At 37.2% G+C, this 18,513-nt stretch overlaps 1 protein-coding gene across 1 annotated transcript; it reads right to left on the bottom strand.

Moving 5' to 3' along the window:
• Positions 1 to 5,087: 5,087 nt before the first annotated feature.
• Positions 5,088 to 15,388, bottom strand: LOC136263705 (adhesion G protein-coupled receptor L3-like). Its single transcript, XM_066058342.1, has 30 exons — positions 15,303 to 15,388; positions 14,732 to 15,064; positions 14,137 to 14,436; positions 13,689 to 13,960; positions 13,433 to 13,640; positions 13,248 to 13,381; positions 13,090 to 13,197; positions 12,970 to 13,042; positions 12,799 to 12,903; positions 12,153 to 12,247; positions 11,932 to 12,101; positions 11,768 to 11,816; positions 11,621 to 11,689; positions 11,442 to 11,559; positions 11,261 to 11,386; positions 11,118 to 11,208; positions 10,652 to 10,810; positions 10,481 to 10,598; positions 10,327 to 10,433; positions 10,158 to 10,269; positions 9,380 to 9,536; positions 8,844 to 8,910; positions 7,159 to 7,225; positions 6,998 to 7,101; positions 6,814 to 6,940; positions 6,719 to 6,760; positions 6,543 to 6,593; positions 6,464 to 6,488; positions 6,253 to 6,360; positions 5,088 to 5,247 (listed from the first exon to the last, which is right to left on the bottom strand). The coding sequence occupies exons 2-30, from the start codon at positions 15,024 to 15,026 to the stop codon at positions 5,228 to 5,230; spliced, it is 3,477 nt and encodes a 1,158-aa protein (XP_065914414.1). The 5' UTR covers positions 15,027 to 15,064; positions 15,303 to 15,388; the 3' UTR covers positions 5,088 to 5,227.
• Positions 15,389 to 18,513: the final 3,125 nt, after the last annotated feature.

Here is an 18,513-nt window from a genome sequence, read left to right as displayed (position 1 = left end):
GATATGACTGCATGAGCATACCAAAACAAGTACACATACCAGTTACATTAGTAGTCAAGACTTACTTTCAGTGCATTCACAGACTGAGAATCACAGCAGCTACACCAGTGTCAAATTCCAATATTTTGACATAGCTATGGGGTCAAAGTGTACAAATCACCATAATGCTTAGAGCCATCAGCGTTTTTTCACAGGTGGTGCAGCAAGCCAGCTATAAAACTAACATCCTTTCCTGTGCTATAAAACTAGCTTCAAAACTAGCAGCCCATGCAGGCACTGAAGACTAAGTGAACTTATAGTAGCCACTAGCCAGCTTATTTCTTTGAGAACAGAATTGAAAAAAAATCACACAGATTAGTTGAATCAAAATGCTTTAACCCTTGTGAGAATTTTTATAGTGGTGAGGGCAAATTGCACACTACTTTAATACTTTTGTACTCTTTAACTGATTCAGAACATGTACACTAGTTACACTGTACATAGCTACATTACTAGCTGCCTGGAGTCTCTTCTGTCTGGTAGAGTCATATATAATCCTAAGTCATGATCAAGAATCATGATTTTTAAAACAGCCCACAGCCGGCCAAACTGGCTGTAGTTGGTTTTGTAAAAGTGTGTGTGTGTGTATGTGTGTGTGTGTGTGTGTGTGTGTGTGTGTGTGTGTGTGTGTGTGTGTGTGTGTGTGTGTGTGTGTGTGTGTGTGTGTGTGTGTGTGTGTGTGTGTGTGTGTGTGTGTGTGTGTGTGTGTGTGTGTGTGTGTGTGTGTGTGCATGACATACTGATATGCCCAGAAATTTGATATTCTGTGTAAGATTTTTTGTTGCTGATTATAAATTCCAGATTTTCAAGGAGAAATCGGGTTATCTGGATATGACTCTGCTCTGTTATAGTATGTATGTGTTGATATGAACCCTCAAGAAACCATTTAATAGGACTTTAAAAAGTACTAAAATATTTCAAATGACCAATCAAATGCATTTCTTATAGGAAGTCATAAAAGTGTACCATCTGATGAGTCTCTTTCCCAAACTTGTATTGGACCCAAACTGCACATGTATTCTCTTGACACCTCCACTAATTGTTGCAATTGCCTGAAATATAAAAATCCACTTTTCTTTTGTAGTTGTTTTCTCAAGGTTCAGCTCAACTTGTAAATGTACTGTAGCTATTGCTCTGAAAATGCCTTTTTATTATCCATGTATTCCACCAAATTAATTCCCAGAGATCTTAGCAGTCTATTGGAACCACTTATGAACATCCTTGAGGTCTATGTGCTTTAGGGACTCTGACTACTATACTTTTGGCTACCATGAAATTCAATGTGAGTTGTGTTGGAGTTGAATCCTGCTGTTGGATTGGAAATTTGAGAGATATGGCCTGCTTCTGCAGGAGAGATTGGATTCCTCCTTCAGCGTATATATATATATATATATATATATATATATACTGCAAGGCCCTCAGTAGATAACTGAGGGCTGCAAGAAGGGTAGTGTTGCAGTGGTGTGGAGTAGATACAGTATGAGAGGGATATGGTGTCCCTCTGGCAAAGTCTGAATTACCAATGGCTCCTGAGTAAAGAGATTTCCAGTTATGCCGAAACAAGTTGATTTGACTTGCAAAGGTTTAATTGTGGTTTCTACAATCAAGGAATATATATGCCTCAACGTGTATCTTTCAGTTGTAGGATACAAGGTGAATCTCACAGTGTACTGGCAAATTGGCCTACCTAAATTGGTGGAAAAGTAAAGCCATTGTGGTATACGCTTGTCTTGTGTATGTGTATAGTGTGTGTGTGCATTGTAATAGCCAAGCAGTATTGTTTATTAGACACTGTCAATCACCACAGCATACAAGTTACAATTATAGCACAATCACAAAGGATTGAAAACATTACAACTCTGAAGAAGTAATTAACTGATCATGAGGCACCAGCTAAACACACAATAGCAACCACAACTATAGATTACATATTATAAATACAAACATAAATACAATATGCAACATGTGTGTACGTCCATTTAAAATACTATTATTTTTAAAAAGAACATCCTGAAAATTCTCAAAGGAAATGAATACTGAATTTCTAATTGAAAAGTCTGATACTCAACATCCAGAGTGCAGTACAGTATTGCTTATGCAAAATTTGCTACGAATGCTTGTGATATTCCAGAATACACAAAGGCAACTCCTTCCACAAAGCAAAGGTTTAACATACATGACTCCCAGACAACATACATACATACATACATACATACACACACACACATACATACTTACATAGCTAGAACAGTATGGATCTTTTTTTTATAAACATGGAATAAAAAGTTACAGATATGCCACAGTTTAGCCTAACATTGATTGTTGTAACTGAATAGCCTTGATGAAGGAACTGGATGTTCCCAGTGATACTGCTCTCAGGCTGGTGCTAATGCCTGCTGTTTTATACAGCTAGCGCTGGCCATGCTATTTATGATGGGAAGTACCAATAATGAAGAATGTGTACAGTTTTTTTAGTCTTCCTGTGGAGATTTTAGTTTACATCACATCTTTTTTACCAACAACATGTGATAAAGTTGTGATCAGTGAAGTTGCATTGCATTTCACGAGAATATGAGTTGTGAGCAAACACAAGGATTTTTACAGGTTTAAAATGGTAAGAACTTTACTTGCAACTGCATGTGTACCTGCCTTACCTACTGCAAGAATAGTATGAGACAGTCAATAGAACTATCCCACAAGCAGATAATATAGCTTCAACATGTGTCTAAAAATTTGTGCAAAAGTTGTTTCGGGCCATTTGGGGTACCCACAATTCTCTGTTTAAAAAAATACCTTGATGCAATTATAATGATAGAGTACTGTGCTTCCAATATTTGTTCTACATTGTATATTATTAGAATGGATGTATGTTTTATTAGAGTATTTGAATGAAATTCTGCGAAGTCTGCACAAAATAAAACAGGCTTACACAACTTCACTCTACCTGAACACTTTCACCAAACTGTATGTGTGGATCTACTGTACCAAGTTTTTGGCCATTGCGTGTTTGCAGATCAATATGTATAGCTACATGCGTTAAAGCTTATTATTGGTCCATAGAACAGCTGCTGTGAACTTCTATAGTTTGTAGTTGCCAATGTTCCAGAGGCACTGGTATATAACTACTGTCGCTAACATCTATTTACATGCAGTAGTCTTTACAAAATCACTACAAGATGTACTATATACTACCAAATAACATTTATGTATTGACATGAGTCTGAAGCAAAGCCATCTCAGTAACTATGTTAAATTATTCTATGATTCATGAGAGCTTCACATAATAGGGTTTTAGTAACAAGCTCACAAAACTGCATATGCTGTATTGTGTTTGGTACTTCTTATTTGCAGTTTATGTATGATATATGTTCCCTTAATGTTAAAGGTATTAAGTGTCTGGACTGTATGCATAGTTGTTGCCTGGGTAATGACTATAGTGGCGTAGCTACCATTGAGGCAACCGAGGCAGCTGCCTCGGTAAAAATGCTCAACAACAGGCTGAGCAGGCCTGCATGAGTTTTGGCACCCCGGATTTTCTACTCAAACGTTACTAGACAGCATTATGCACTTGTCAATTTCATGCCCCACCCCCGGGGAGGGTGGGGGAATACAGGGGATTTGACAAATCGTTGTGTCAAATTCCCCACTACTGGGGCAAAATTGGCTGTCAAATCCCCACCCCCATAGTAGGGGATTTGACAACACCTCAAGGATGACTACACACATGTTTTATGCATGCGACTAGTAATAACCTGCCATGTAGCTAGTAAAATTATAGCAAGTGCGATTTTATTGTTTAGAATTGCAACTAACTGTAACATACACATTGTAGCATACATACTTTAACTTATTGATTGTAACGTGTTCTGTGATTTACATCCTAGGCAAACCAGCTGTGCTGCCTGCCTAGTAATTAATAATAAAGAATAAAATAAAACTACCGAAAATCAGTCAGTGAATTGGACAACAGTCAATTGCCCCAGGGGTGGGGACAAGAAGCAATGTCAAATCCCCACCTGGGGTGTGGGGACGCCCGGGGGTGGGGGAGTGGGGCATGAAATTGACAAGTGCATTACTGTACCACACATAATAATAGAATCTATGGCTGTAGCACTAAGCAGGGCTGGAAGGCCATGGTGACACAATGCTGGACCACTTTCAGTTTCAGCTACTCAGTTGAATTCAGTTGTAAAAAGATCGAGATACTCTAATAGAGCAGTCTACGTAATAATTATACTCTAATAGAGCATTCAGTACAGATTATAGCCACTGTTCTCATTACACTGCTTGGCCTAATTCATTTACATTTATGTTAATTTGCATTACTTTTCAAAAGATCCAATGAGTCAACTGCATGGTATTGCATTGAACTAATTGTTCATGCATATCATATGCATTAGCAGTTACAATCAAAAATATAGCCTCCACATGCCATTTCAAAGCATATGTTTTCAAAATTTTCCTTGAGGGAGCATGCCTCCAGACTCCCTAGCTTGACATGCTTAGTACATGCAGTTGAGCATCACATGAAAGTCTGACTTAAACATCACATCAAATCAATAAAAAGTATAGTGTGCATGACTATGACCTCCATTGCAGTCCATGGATGACCTAAACACTCAAAATATCTTCGGGATAAGCTGTGTTGAATGCAATTAAACTAGTCTAATAATTGAAGCATGGGAGCTATACTGTATAGCGTTAACTAAGCTGGAGCATTTTTTTGCATGTAGAAAAATGCTCAGAATCTTTCTTCCATCCAACCAGATAGTCAACCTGCAAATGCTGTACCACCCACACTTGAAAGTAATTTTGTGAATCAGTTGAGTCAGAAGCAGATCCTCTCAATTAGGTCAATGCATAAACTTTGCCTCGGTAAAAATTTTTTCCTGGCTACGCCACATACATTGCCTGAAGTAAGGATTAAACCTACTCTTTACATATATAGTATTGACTCTCTTCTGTCACCTTATGCTATGTATTAACCGTAACCTTTCAGGTGCAGACAATAGAACATACTGCACTGTCAAAAAGTAAACAAACATGCAAGTACACATAAGTTAATGGGAAAAATATCATACATGGTACATTAGGATAATAGCTACTGTATCAGCAAAGCATATCACAAATGTTATCATTTAGCATTCCCAAAATAATTTAAGTGAGATATCTTCTCTCAGGCTCACCATCACAATGAGTCATCTGCAACTGGAAGAATGATAATTATTATATATATAACATATACTTGAAGATTTTTAACCATAGTAAGCTCTTTATTAACAGTGAGTTTTTTTCAAAGGTGTTCAATGTTGGTGGAAAAAAATGTTAACTTGTAGGGGGTGCGGATCTATGGGGGTGGGGGTTTTGGGGACTGAAGCCCCCGCTTCACTTTTAGGCTTTACTTGATCAATATACTAAGGATTATAATGAAATTTTGTCTTAGCATAATCATATGATTACTAATAATACATATATTCATAAACCCACCTTATAAACATCTTTTCAAGGTATTATCAGTGGATTTATGCTAAAGGTTATGCAACAAGGACTTGGATCAGTCACCTAACTACTCTAATAGAACAATCAGTGTAAGCATAAAAGTTGTTTCTGTTATAGAATTTCTGCACTTATACATGCAATGAAGTGTATTGGTCTGTTTAAAAGGTTTGATTCATCTACTTGTGTAGTTATTATCGGTACCAGTATACTTAATTCAGGTACACAATTTTCATTGAAAATGCTCTCAGATTTAATCTCGTATCATTCAAATTCCAGTTTCAACATTATTATCCTATTATGTACATAATTGTGAGAGGGTGCATCATGTGCTTGGTGGTCTGAATCTACCCAAACCTTTCCATTAGCAAATACTGCAGAGAGCCATACCTATATAATCTAAAGGCAGTATGTAAAATATCTACAAGCAGAAATATGCATTTTATGTGGAAATGTCTCCAAATTGCAGTATTTTAACATCTATTTTTCAAAATTTTCCTTTGGGGGGGAGGGGGCATGTCCCCAGGCCCCCCTAGTTCCCATCCACCCAAGAGATTAGTACCTTGAGTTAGCCTACCCTCCTCTTTAGAAATCCTAGATCCGCCCCTGGCTTGCTTGCATACAAAAGTTTCACATTTAAATGTCTTGTTTAATTGGTCAAATAATAAACATAACATGTGCTGTCTGGTCTCAGTCATTGTAGCTGAAATGACTTACTGGAATCACAAGATGGTGTCAGGGTGGCGGTGCTATCACTAACACCTTTGCTTATACGGCAATCAAGAACCATTTGTTGTTTAGATTCAGTTGATATCTTTCTGTCTCCTAAAATACACATCAATGGATTATAGCCTCCATAGGTTGCTTCTTTGTATATGCATGCAATCAGTCTTAGGAAGGTACATTGTTTGTGTGTGCATTTCCATACCAGTATTTGATGTTGAGAAAGTCATCTGGAAATAAAAAATTATGAATGATATGAAATACTGGGTTACATTGGTACTTACCACTGATGCCTGTTTGTGTGAGTGAACCAAACTAGTCAATCGTTTCCAGATCTGCACAAGTAAAATACATAGGCAACTTCATGTGTAGCTACAATACAGTACATTATTTGCAATTTTAGGTTTGTATTTAGTCTTGTAAGGATTTATGTGGATTACACACATGATAATGTACTTACGTGTTCACTTCGAATAACATGGCAATATAAGATGAGCAAACCCTGTAAGGTGTTTGTATACTATGCAAATATATATGCACTAAAAGTTAGCTGACCTGTAGAGAACTGAGTATGGTAAAAATCCAGGCAAAAACTGTAGTTTGTTTATTGACTGCCAACATTCCAATGAACCATGTAAACCCAAGTAAGGGGAGTAGTACAAATGTAGCTTTCAGTATTGACCTGCATGTTTGTGGGTCAATAGGTTATGATATATTAGAAAACTGCTGTAGTATTTACTTGGCTAATGCTGCATTGGGATTTTTAGTGGCTTTTATTTTTCGCTTGATAGCATTGATATGACACAGAGCACGTAATGCTAGGAACAAAAACACTGCATTGACCTGAAATGCAAGTATGCGTTAAAATAAAGTACATTGCTATAATGCGAAAGAACTCACCATTAATACTACTATTATAGGACCTGTAAAAGCCCATATGGCTCCTTCATCAGTAGATACCCAACAACTATGAACAGAAAATAAGTCATTGAAATTACAGTGTTGTAGATGATATAGTATGTACAAGGATCCTGAATAACAGCTAATTATTAAAAGTGGATTTTTCTATACAGAGTAAACATTTCAGCCAACCAGATAATTAATGGTGACAGCAAAGGTGTTAACAACAAACATGTGCAGTTTGGCTCCATTACAAGTTTGGGAAAGCGCTGTAATGGACACTGCACTTTAATGGTTTCCTCATGGGAAATATATGGTAAATTTTGGATTGGTCGTAAATATTATGTCAGACATTTGAACGAAAAGATTTTGAAACACTTTTAGTGGGTCAAGCAGTACTACACGTGTGCCAAATTTCAAGATCGTGTGTAATTACACCCATGAGTTATTAACTGTTTTTTGAGGATCCAGCTCAACATGTACATACTATAGTCTTGGTACATTTCTACCTTAAGCTTAGGCAGAGAAACAAAAGTTAGGTGTTAAATACTGTCACGACAATTAAACCATGTATAGTGTAATTAAAACTTATTAAATTTACAAATGAAGCAGGGCTTCAGTGATAAAAGGTAGTGAAACAAGAAATAGGAGTGATGTTAGCTAGTCTATGTGGGAATATTCCTAGTTTGATATGTTACCACCTCTGCGATTCAGTGCCAAAGTAGGGTAGCTACTGTACCATCATTATATTACTTGTTTAACTAATTTTTATCACTGGAACCTATAGTTCATTTTTAAATAATACTATTTAATTGCACTAGTTTTTATTAACTATATATACATGTACGTAGTTATGATATACATGTGTGACTGTGAGTGCTTTATTAGAGTATCCTGATCTTGCTACTGTTATGGGATATGTTTTGCTTACTACTGAGTAGTAAGTAAAACATGGCCCACAGTACTGCACGTAACTGATTGCAGCTAGATCATTAAGGGTGATGGTGACCCAGTTTTAATCAGGGCATGATGGTGTGTTTTGATTGTTTAATGGTGTGGTTCTATGCTAAAAGTGTGGCTACTCCCTCTTAAGTACTTCAAATAATTTTGTGGCATCTAACTATGCTCTTCTAAGGAAAGTGTTTACATGAAAAATGAACACCTTGGTATAGGTTCCTTGAAAGAAGAAGATGACAACTATTTTGTTGAAGATAAAAGGAATGGTGAAGCTCAGAAGGCAGACACTCACTGGAATCAGAAAATACACATGTCACCCATGAGCTTGTTATTGTGGTGGCTATATGCTGCTTTATGAGGTCTCTTTGTCTCTAGCCTTGCAACTGTGGTTGGTAAGGAAGGCAAGTAGACTGCTAAAATTTGGTTTTGGTCACCTTTAAAAGTTCCAGTTGCCTGTGTTTTCTTGCTTAAATGCTGTATTTGACGTAAGATGTACTACTGTTCCGTAAACTGTTTAGTAAGGTTCTCCCTGAAATGATGGGTATCACCCAAACTTCTGCTTTAAGACCCATCATAGAAATATCATACACACCTTTTGTACTACTGGACTGTTTGATAAAGTAAAGAGTGGCTAATATGTAAAGCATGTTAGTTGTGTGTCATTTACTATTAGAGTAATGCTGTTATACAAAAATAGCTAAATGTATACTATATAGTTACCAACTTACTACTGCTCCGTGGTATAATAGTCATGAGCTACACCAGCAGCAATAGATACAATTGGAACTGGCACACCTAAAATGCACATACAAAGTTACAACAGTAATCATTGACTATATAATAGAATGCAAATAGCTAATTAATTTATACGTGGCGTGCATGCAATGTATCAAGTTTGCATGATGCATATCAAATGCATTTTCTCATACTCACTAAATGCCAGTCTATCATCCATTTTATCTGCTATATATGTTATGCTGCAGTGCTGTCAAAATTATGTGCCTCAGTTTCCATAATAATCTTTCACTTTCTATAATAATTTTAGCTCATGAGTAATTATGTAAGGTAATGTTTTTTCATTGAAACATAATTCATTTGACAACTTATCTAAGTATGCTGTATAAACAGTCATGTCAAATAGATATGTGACTGTTCTATTAGAGTAGCCATCCTTTGACAGACAAGGATTCATCATTATTCTCTCTATTATTCTACGTAGCTAAATCATGCTGGCATTATTGGTGGGTACCTAATATGTACTCACCCCAACCAATAGCCAAATAGAACCATTTCTTCTTGCCAATTCCATTGTTAAACACTTTCACAAGTAAGAAGTAGATGAGTATTCCTTCACATAACATCCACGTGAACACAGCAGTGAATAAATAGTGTAACAGTATCGCCACAACAAAGCAGCCAACCTGTGAAGAATACCAACACTCATGCATGTAGACTGCTATATAAAACTAAGAGTATGTAATAGAAACTATTATATACTCTTGATAAAACTCATAGCACGCACGCACGCACGTACACGCACACACACACACACACACACTTCTTCACTGCCTGTCCCAGATCCTCTTCATCCTGGCCCCCACCTCCCATGAGACACATCACACCCACCTGGCCAAGGGACACTGAGAAACCTAGAATTGCAAGCTGTGAATTCTAACCAAGTGGGCCTCATGGCGGGAGGATGGGATTTGGACAATAGCAGCGACCTGGGCTTCTTAGCTTTTTCCATCTTGATGCAAGTGGTGTATGCAATGCATGAAGTGTATGCATAGTGAGGCCGTGTTGCTTGGTTGCAATTAGCAAAGCCAACCACTTTATAGCACTACCTGCAGCTGGTTTCCACCACATGGTCAGGGACAGGGCTGCTGCCATTAGCTACACCACAAAGCACTGTCATTAGTAGTGTATTACCAGGCCCACCACTATGAGGTTGGCAGCATGGGCCCCACACACATGTACACACACACACACAAACACACACAAACACACACACGCACATACCACACTCAAATACATGCACACACCTTACTGTCAGCAGCAGTTTCAACTCCACCAATAAATAGAACTAATGCTGTGGCTAGTGCAATCGAGAGGTTGAGATGGATGAAGTTCTGGATACCAGGTAAGAATGTTTTTCTATTGTAGAACATAGACAAATCATAAGGTGGTACAAAACAATATTATAGTTTTAACCTGCAATAAATAAACAATGTGATGGCAACTAGGAGAGCAAGGATGGAAACTCCACATCCAACATATGTCACAATTGTAAAAGCTTTTCTTTCGTCATCAGATATATCCTATGTTGTGAGTAACATTTTCAGTAGTTTGTATGTAGAGTACAAACCTGTTGAGCTCCAGAAACATCTACTAACACAGCAAAACTAGTCAAGTGTAGGCTAACACATGTGATGGTGTCATTACTAACATTGACTACACTAACACCATTAGTGTCCCATCCACCACTGTACATGTGAAGAATATAACTTTTGTATTAATGATCACTTTGATTACTTACTTGCCCTGGTTTAAACTGGTGTTCCAAAAGCCACATCTTATGTTAGTGATTCCACTGACTGGTGAATATGTAAAAATCAGCTCCACAGGATCCGACAGTGAAGAGTTAAATTCTGAATCTCCTACTGTGGTGGATAGGACACCACTTGCTGGTATTGTTCTTGAATATATAATAGGAATATATACATATACATATGTACATGGTACAGTGAAACCTCATTAATAGGGCCACCTCTGGGGCCAAAATATTTGGCCTTAATAATGGGGTTGCCTTAATAATGAGGTGGCCTTATTATTGAGGTCATAAAACACTGCTTAGCAGTATTTGGGGTCTATTAGAGGTGGCCACAATAATGAGGTGGTCTTAAAGAGGTGGCCGCTAAGTGAGGTTTCACTGTACATTTGCAGACAATAGAATATATGACAGAATTTACATAGTTATGTACATGTACATTTGGTGTACTCACAGGACAGTATAATTGGTATCTATATTTGAGGAGGATAAGATAGTCTCCATGTTTGTGTAGGTGAATGATGACACAGAGACTTGACTATCACCTGTTGTTATTACGTCAGATCAGATTGTAATGTAGTATCATGTATCATATACCTGAACTTGTTGCTCTTCTATGTAGTGCAGAGAATGGAATCCTGATACTTGAATTATTGGTTGCATTTAAATTAAGGCTGACGTCTCTCTGATCAATGGTGGTGTTAACTACTGTTACAGACATTGCTGTGGTAATAAAGCATGTAGTATATAGACAAATAGATCATACCAACATTCTTACCAATATTTTCGTCAATGACCTCAATTTCTGAACTGTTATACTGCCTCAAGTAGTCTCCAACTAAAGTACCGAATGTCTCTATCCCAACTAACATATCTTGTCCTTGGCTTTGGTTAATCTTTGTGGTACAGGTGTATATGCACAAAGTCTCATCGCATTCTTAATATCTGAATGTGTACCTGTTGTAGTTGATTCCATCCAATAAGGTTATCAGTGTCCAACATGTTACTGTACATGGCCATGACATTCTATATATGTAATATGGTTGGAAGCATTTACAAAGATGCAATTAAGTTAATACAGTATGGTGACAGGGAGGTGTTCACCTCAACAAAATCATCTTCACTAAAAGTTGTCATGACTTGGCCAGCAGCACTAAGCAAATGGACATTAAAAATAACCAACTGAAATTTTGTGATAACTGATGATCATGCAATAATGCATGCTGTAGGATATATATTTATGTATGTTGCGGTGGTGATCAACATACTCTATCGCAACGTTCATTGCAGAATTGGCACTTGCTAAATCAAGTGGGAATATTGAAGATCCATTATCTGTTACAGTAATTGCCATCAAATCGATTACAAGTTGATTAACTCTCTCTGGTATATCATCCATAGAGTCCCCATTATTCAGATCATCTTGTAGTTCTGTAACCTAGTTGTTAATGGAGTAGTGTAGCTGCTAATTCATGGGCACATATCATACCTCTTCTGTCACTGCAACAAACTGGTGAGTTTTGCATTCTCTTGCATTAGGTCGTCCCCAAATACCAGATTGACTACATGATCTTGTAGCATTGCCTGTTGAAAAATGACAACACTTATCTAACCTGTTTGAGCAGTTTTCCAAAGTTTCTATCTATCTGTATTCTGAACAGTTATCTATTTGAACAAATTATCTTAACTGAACAAATTCAAAGACATTAGTAATTTAAAAGGGCAGAGTTACTTGGAGCACATTTTGTTGCTACAGTGTATCTAATACTTCTTCTAATTTTTTTTGTTTCTTATGCCAGACCAACCCTATATTGTTCAGTGCAAAATATTAATTTTATGCTCACATGTGATCACTGCATAATCTAATACAATGAAGAGGTTACAAGTTACTTTTAAACTCAATCCAAAGTAAGGAACACTCAATGTTTCACCATGTAGCTGCCTACTGACAAGTGGCACAGTAATCATAATGTATATGAGCTTAGCTACCATTTGACTTGCAAAATCATTCACCAGCTAGCAAAATTTAATAATTTTTACTGACTTACCAACCCTGTACTTGGCCCAAGAAACAAAAGATTTAGTTGGGGATTTATTTAAAATTTAAAAAAATGTAGTATTATTTTTGTACCCACCAATTCCATTCAGACATGCTATTTGAGCCACAGTACCAAATTCAGTGTTGGGCCATACAATTCCAAACATGACATCTCTTTCTGTACGACATACTCCTGTTAAATCTGCATACAAGTACATGTGGTTGGGTATAAACAATATGTCCTAATTTGCATACAAGTCATACATACTTGGTGATAAAGAACAAATATCAATATCTTGAACACCACTTGGCGATTGGTTAAAAATCTCAGGGCACGCATCCTATGCTTAATAGTAAGAGCAATGATAATCATGGTTGATATAATCACCTGTATGCATTGAGTTTGAGGACAATCCAATTGAACATCAGGAAAAGTGTCCTGATCAGAATCTCTAGCACAGATGGTGTCATTGCCAACATAAGCAGGTCTGTTGCACTGAAAAGGAAGTAGTCATACAAAATCACAGGAATTTAATGAATCCTCACCATGCAGTCACTTTTATTGCAAGCACATGGACTAAGAGAAGTTCCTTTACAAACAGTTTCACTGATGACTGTATAGTTGCCTTCACTGTTGCTAGAAATATTTTGATTATTTTGACCATCACAAATGCACACATCTGAGGAAGAGAACAAGTAAAATATGAGTCATGTAAATATGTACTACATACCAACAGGGGTGATTGTAACAAGTTGTGGAACTGTATCAGACACCTCATCAAATCCTGCAAAAATTTTTTCAGCTGAGGTGATATCTTCTACTGCACCACTGACAGAGACTCCAGTAGAAAGTTGGAACACCAACACCACAGGTACTTCTCCATCATGTCCTGAAAACACCCTGAGACTGATGGCAGTGCTATCCACCAGTACCATCATCTATATTATATTATGATATGATTGTTACCATACACTAAGTTAACTGACATTGTTTGTTATAGTTGTAGATTGCCGTCTTACTTCATGAGAACTCGCAGCTTGTAAATATGTAGAATAAATTACTAATGAGCTTGATTCAACAGCAATGCTACACTGTGACAAATCTGGTGTGTCCCACACTCCTCCTTCTAGACATTGTCTAGTAATCATAGGACCAAAACCAAATGATGGATGTATTCTTGCACATCTTGTCCTAGCCATTCCATTAACTGCTGTTGATGGCCATGTTATCCCATAAGATAGTGATGGTCCAGGACAGGCTAAATGGAAAGTAGTGAGAATAGTATAAAGTGGGTTGTGTGTGTTGTGTTATGTATGTGTGTATGTGTGTATGTGTGTATATAGTGCAGAGTGTGAACATATCAGTTGTGCATGTGTGTGTTTTTTTGTATGTGCATATGTGTGTATGCAGCAATGTGAGTGTGTTACTTAATACCATTTGGTGTCAACATTCCAGAGACATTGACATTTCCAGCATCATTGCTAGCAAGACATGTGTACAATCCAATATCAGAGGGCTCCACATTATAGACTGTCAATGAGCTGGAGACTGTTGTAGTATTTACTACTGTCAGGTTCATCTCATACGTGGTGTGTGGGAACACCAGTTCAGTATTGTTGAAGTACCAGGTGATATTTGGAAGAGGTTCACCAGTAGCATGACACGTGAATGTGATTGGCATTGTCATATTTGCAGGTCCTGGATTCATCCCTGTTGGGCTGACATTCGGAGGAGCTAAGTAGGTACACATATGTATTATATTCACAATACACAAATATGGAAATACATATTAATTAAATCACACCCTTTTGAGGCTTTATAGAAATTCTTACATACACAAATGGCAACATCCTAGCACCAGAATTGGCTGCTGAATACTAAGTATGGGTGGATAGTTTGTGTACAGAAGTCTTTGGCTTAAAAATTTTATAGCTAGTTAGATATAATTTTCTGGATTAGTAACAACTAACTTATGAAACAAAAGTACAGTGTTGATTGGCGGACTTGATGTTTTCATCTATCAACTTACAAGTACTCATGGTCATTGTTGAAACATTGACACTGACAACTGCTCCATCACCCAAACTGTTGGCAGCTGTTACCATAAACATGTAGTGAGCATTAGATGGTAGTCCATTAAGACGAAAATTTGTAATACTACCATTCACTGTAGGGAACACAGTGATATTGGGACACTGTGTTATTCCAGTTACTGATTTTGTGTGAGTGCAGCCAGATACAGTGTAGTGGTCTATTGGATTATAATTACTGAATGGTTTCTCCCAAGTTAACAATAGTGAGACACTGGCTTCTCCTAACAGCATTGTAGAGTACTGTAGGCTAGCAACTGGGCCTGGAGTACCTATACATGTAATAGATCAGTGATATAATTGCCAACTGTGTGGGTGGAGTAAGTTGTGAGCATTCACAATACAACACCATGTGCACATTCATGAATATACACATGTGTATGTTAGTGTGTGTGTGTGTGCGTGTGCGTGTGTGTGTGTGTGTGTGTGTGTGTGTGTGTGTGTGTGTGTGTGTGTGTGTGTGTGTGTGTGTGTGTGTGTGTGTGTGTGTGCGTGTGTGTGTGTACTAACCAGCAATGTATAGGAAGGCTGTACCACTGTGTGTTCTATTTGAACCAGATGAAGCAATACAAGTGTATGATGTTCCGTTATAAGGAACTAATACTATAATATTTGTACCATTGATGGTGTGCCCAGAAAGGTCTCCACTGGAGAGATTACTCAGAGTATATTCTGTACCATTAACACTCCATGACAGTGAGAATTCCTCTGACACTTGACACTCAAATATAACACTGTCATTCTGTCCAGGGAAGTAGATAAAATCTTCAGGACCTTTCACTGTATGCAAACAAATCAACTGTACCCTTTGCATGTGCAATACACTTTTGTGTGCAACATTAATTTAGATAGAAACTATTTCAGCTTTAAATAAAGAAAACTTCTATAATTATTATGTATGTATGTCTTAGTTCATATCTACAGAAGTGTAGTGTTCTTAAACATTCAATTACTCACCAATAGGAGATGTTTGAATAGCTGAAACAGCCACACTCACCACAATAAAAATTGCTAGTATCATCACTGAAACTCTGAGACAAATGTCACATTGTCTGATTCATAGAGTATTTCTAGTTATGTGCATTCAGCCACAAATGATTTGTGAGAAGTATCATAATGACTGCCTCACTATTGTTCATGTCTATTGATTAAAGAGATGTTGAAGTGATTCTAATTTCACCATGACGTGTAAGGGTATTCGGTAACACTACTATTATGGCTACATTCAAACTGTAATTAGTATCTGTTACATAACATAACAAAATGCCTGCTACTTGAGTAGCATAAAGTTACAAAGAATCGTGCTGTGTACATGTTATTGCACGCACATGCATGTGTGTGTGTGTGCGTGTGTGTGTGTGTGCGTGTGTGTGTGTGTGCGTGTGTGTGTGTGCGTGTGTGTGTGTGTGCACAACAGCTGCGAGTTTACAATTTCCATTCTGTTAAGCAAGTGCTTTTGATCAGTGCATCTATATATGTTACATTAAATTATTGTAGCTATCATTGATTTTCTGCTTACACATATGCATCAGATGGTTTACACAAGATGCCAAGTCTGTTAACTTTATTTATCCATAGTCTACTGGAGATAATCATTTTAAAGGCATATGCAGTGTGTGGATTCTGTGGAATGGTAACTTCTACTTGAACATTCTAATTGCTTAATGTGGTAATAGCTAAAGGAAATTTAATTTATTAGCAACAATTGAATAATTATGGTAGCAGACATTACCACATTTTAAATATGCTGATCTGCTTACTATGCTTTTGTACACGGGTAAGTGGAAATATTTCATGCATAGGAGGAGTTGTTTCACAGGTTTATTCCAGCCTTAACTGATAAATAAGAATGTGCCCTATTTGCTTTGCCAGTTCAGCTTGGTGGGCTGGGTATTAGATACTTTTACAAGTGTTCTGATGATGAATTTGTTGCCTCCATGAAAGTGACTCTTCCTTTAGTGGAATTAATCTTTAAGTACATAATAGCTTATTTTTGATTTATCAAATTGTGATACTCAGCACCCCCCATGAATTGCCCCACAGGGGGATTCCCCACTCTCTAGTAGCCTGTAGTGCGTAGGTAAAAACTTTATTGTAGCTTCTTACAGGTGACACCCTTCAATTTGCAACAGCTACAATGTGAGGATGATGCATGCTCATGTAGATGTCTCTGCTTCAGGATTTTGAGGATGTAAACATCAGAAACCCCAGAAAGCATTTTTTGATGTAAAATAATGCTAAATGCTCCTTCATATTATTGTTACTGCACACAAATATCCTCTCTTTATCAATGTTTTGAGTGTGAGAAACAATGGAAGCATGAGCAATGTACGTATTAGGGAAATTGAGATGGTCTCTTTTACCCCTCTTGTATTTTCAATCTTTAGTTGTATGGATCACACTGCTGCTGTGTATTACAAAAGACCTGTCTTTCTCTGGGAGAAGTTGTCATATGGGTCAGTGATACCATGGTTGTGATGCAGGTTTGGTTGTTCGCTGTTATGCTCTATACACTTTCCCTAGGAGCCAGGGCTGTCCTCTTTTTCTAGGTGGCTCCAGCTCATTTGATTTCAGAATTGTCTAGCACTTTTAACGGGTGCTGAACTGGCTACAGAAAATTCAATTATGCAGAAAGACTTTACAACTGATAAATCATCCATTCAAAATATCTGGTCCGTATAGTGCTGCAACAACTAAGGTAAGGATATGTCAGAGTTGATGACAGTAGTTTGTGAAATCTGTGAACCAGCAAGAGTACAAGATCATGCTTTGGCTGCTGTGCAATATAAAAAGATATTATAGAAAAGCACCATAGTTGAGCATGCATGCATGCTTCATTTTATGTAGTCGTAACCATAAATCAGTTTTGATACTGTTACACTTGTTTTAAAACACTTATATAGCAAATGTGCTATGTGTACATGTAGTAGAAAGTTACGGTCAACTTGCAATTGGCTATGCTACTCAATAACAAACACATTGGGTCCAGTTAACTGCTTTTGAATGTTGTAATTGCAATGGACCACAAAAATTGATAAAGTATAGAAATTACAGTTACGTGTGGCTGTGCATCTAACAGCTTACAATATCTGCATGTCAGTACAAATTGTTATACGTGCACTGTTTCTATAGCTGTGTAGCTAGTGGGTAATCCATAATACCTACCATCATATCAACATGATGATTCGGTCCATGCCTTTCAATGTGCACTGATGCAAATCACATGTACTAAATGGGTACTGTAAATCCATTTAGACATCTGCAGTTATATTCTGAGTAAGTGACTTACATTGTCAAACACAATGATTATGTATACGTAATTGCACACACATTGGACCACAATATATTTGTTAGCATCTGAGACAGAAGAAATATAGCTATACCTTATAACATGAGAAGCCTATAGAATATTAACAGGTAAAAAACAACAAGTTTTTTGGCTGTCATATAAGAGAGGTAATGGCCAAAGTAGGCTTCAGTTAAAAACATGAATATCCACAGCTGATGGTTCATCACACAGGAAAGTTACAGTAGAACAATACACACGATTCTACAATAGGATTTCTTGGTCTGTAAAATTAATGCCAAATTGAATACACTGTAATAACAAGAATAATCTGACATAATTTTTATTTATTTACCGCACAAGTGCTGAAGGTCTTTGTTGCCATAGTGTGTTCAATTCAGCATTAATTGTATAGAGGAATAAACCTATTGTAGA

The sequence above is a fragment of the Dysidea avara genome, chromosome 8 (assembly GCF_963678975.1).
Source record: "Dysidea avara chromosome 8, odDysAvar1.4, whole genome shotgun sequence".
NCBI lineage: Eukaryota > Metazoa > Porifera > Demospongiae > Dictyoceratida > Dysideidae > Dysidea > Dysidea avara.
Note: the sequence above shows the minus strand (reverse complement) of the source record. Positions and strands in the feature narration are given on the sequence as shown.

What these genes read in the sequence shown, in the direction of transcription:
- LOC136263705 (XM_066058342.1), bottom strand. Translation starts at nt 15,026, where the DNA reads ATGCTGTTAGGAGAAGCCAGTGTCTCACTATTGTTAACTTGGGAGAAA. An exon ending in CCCAATGCAGCATTAGCCAA is followed by an intron (nt 6,941 to 6,997) that starts GTAAATACTACA and finishes ACAAACATGCAG; the next exon opens with GTCAATACTGAAAGCTACAT. An exon ending in CCATACTCAGTTCTCTACAG is followed by an intron (nt 6,761 to 6,813) that starts GTCAGCTAACTT and finishes AACACCTTACAG; the next exon opens with GGTTTGCTCATCTTATATTG.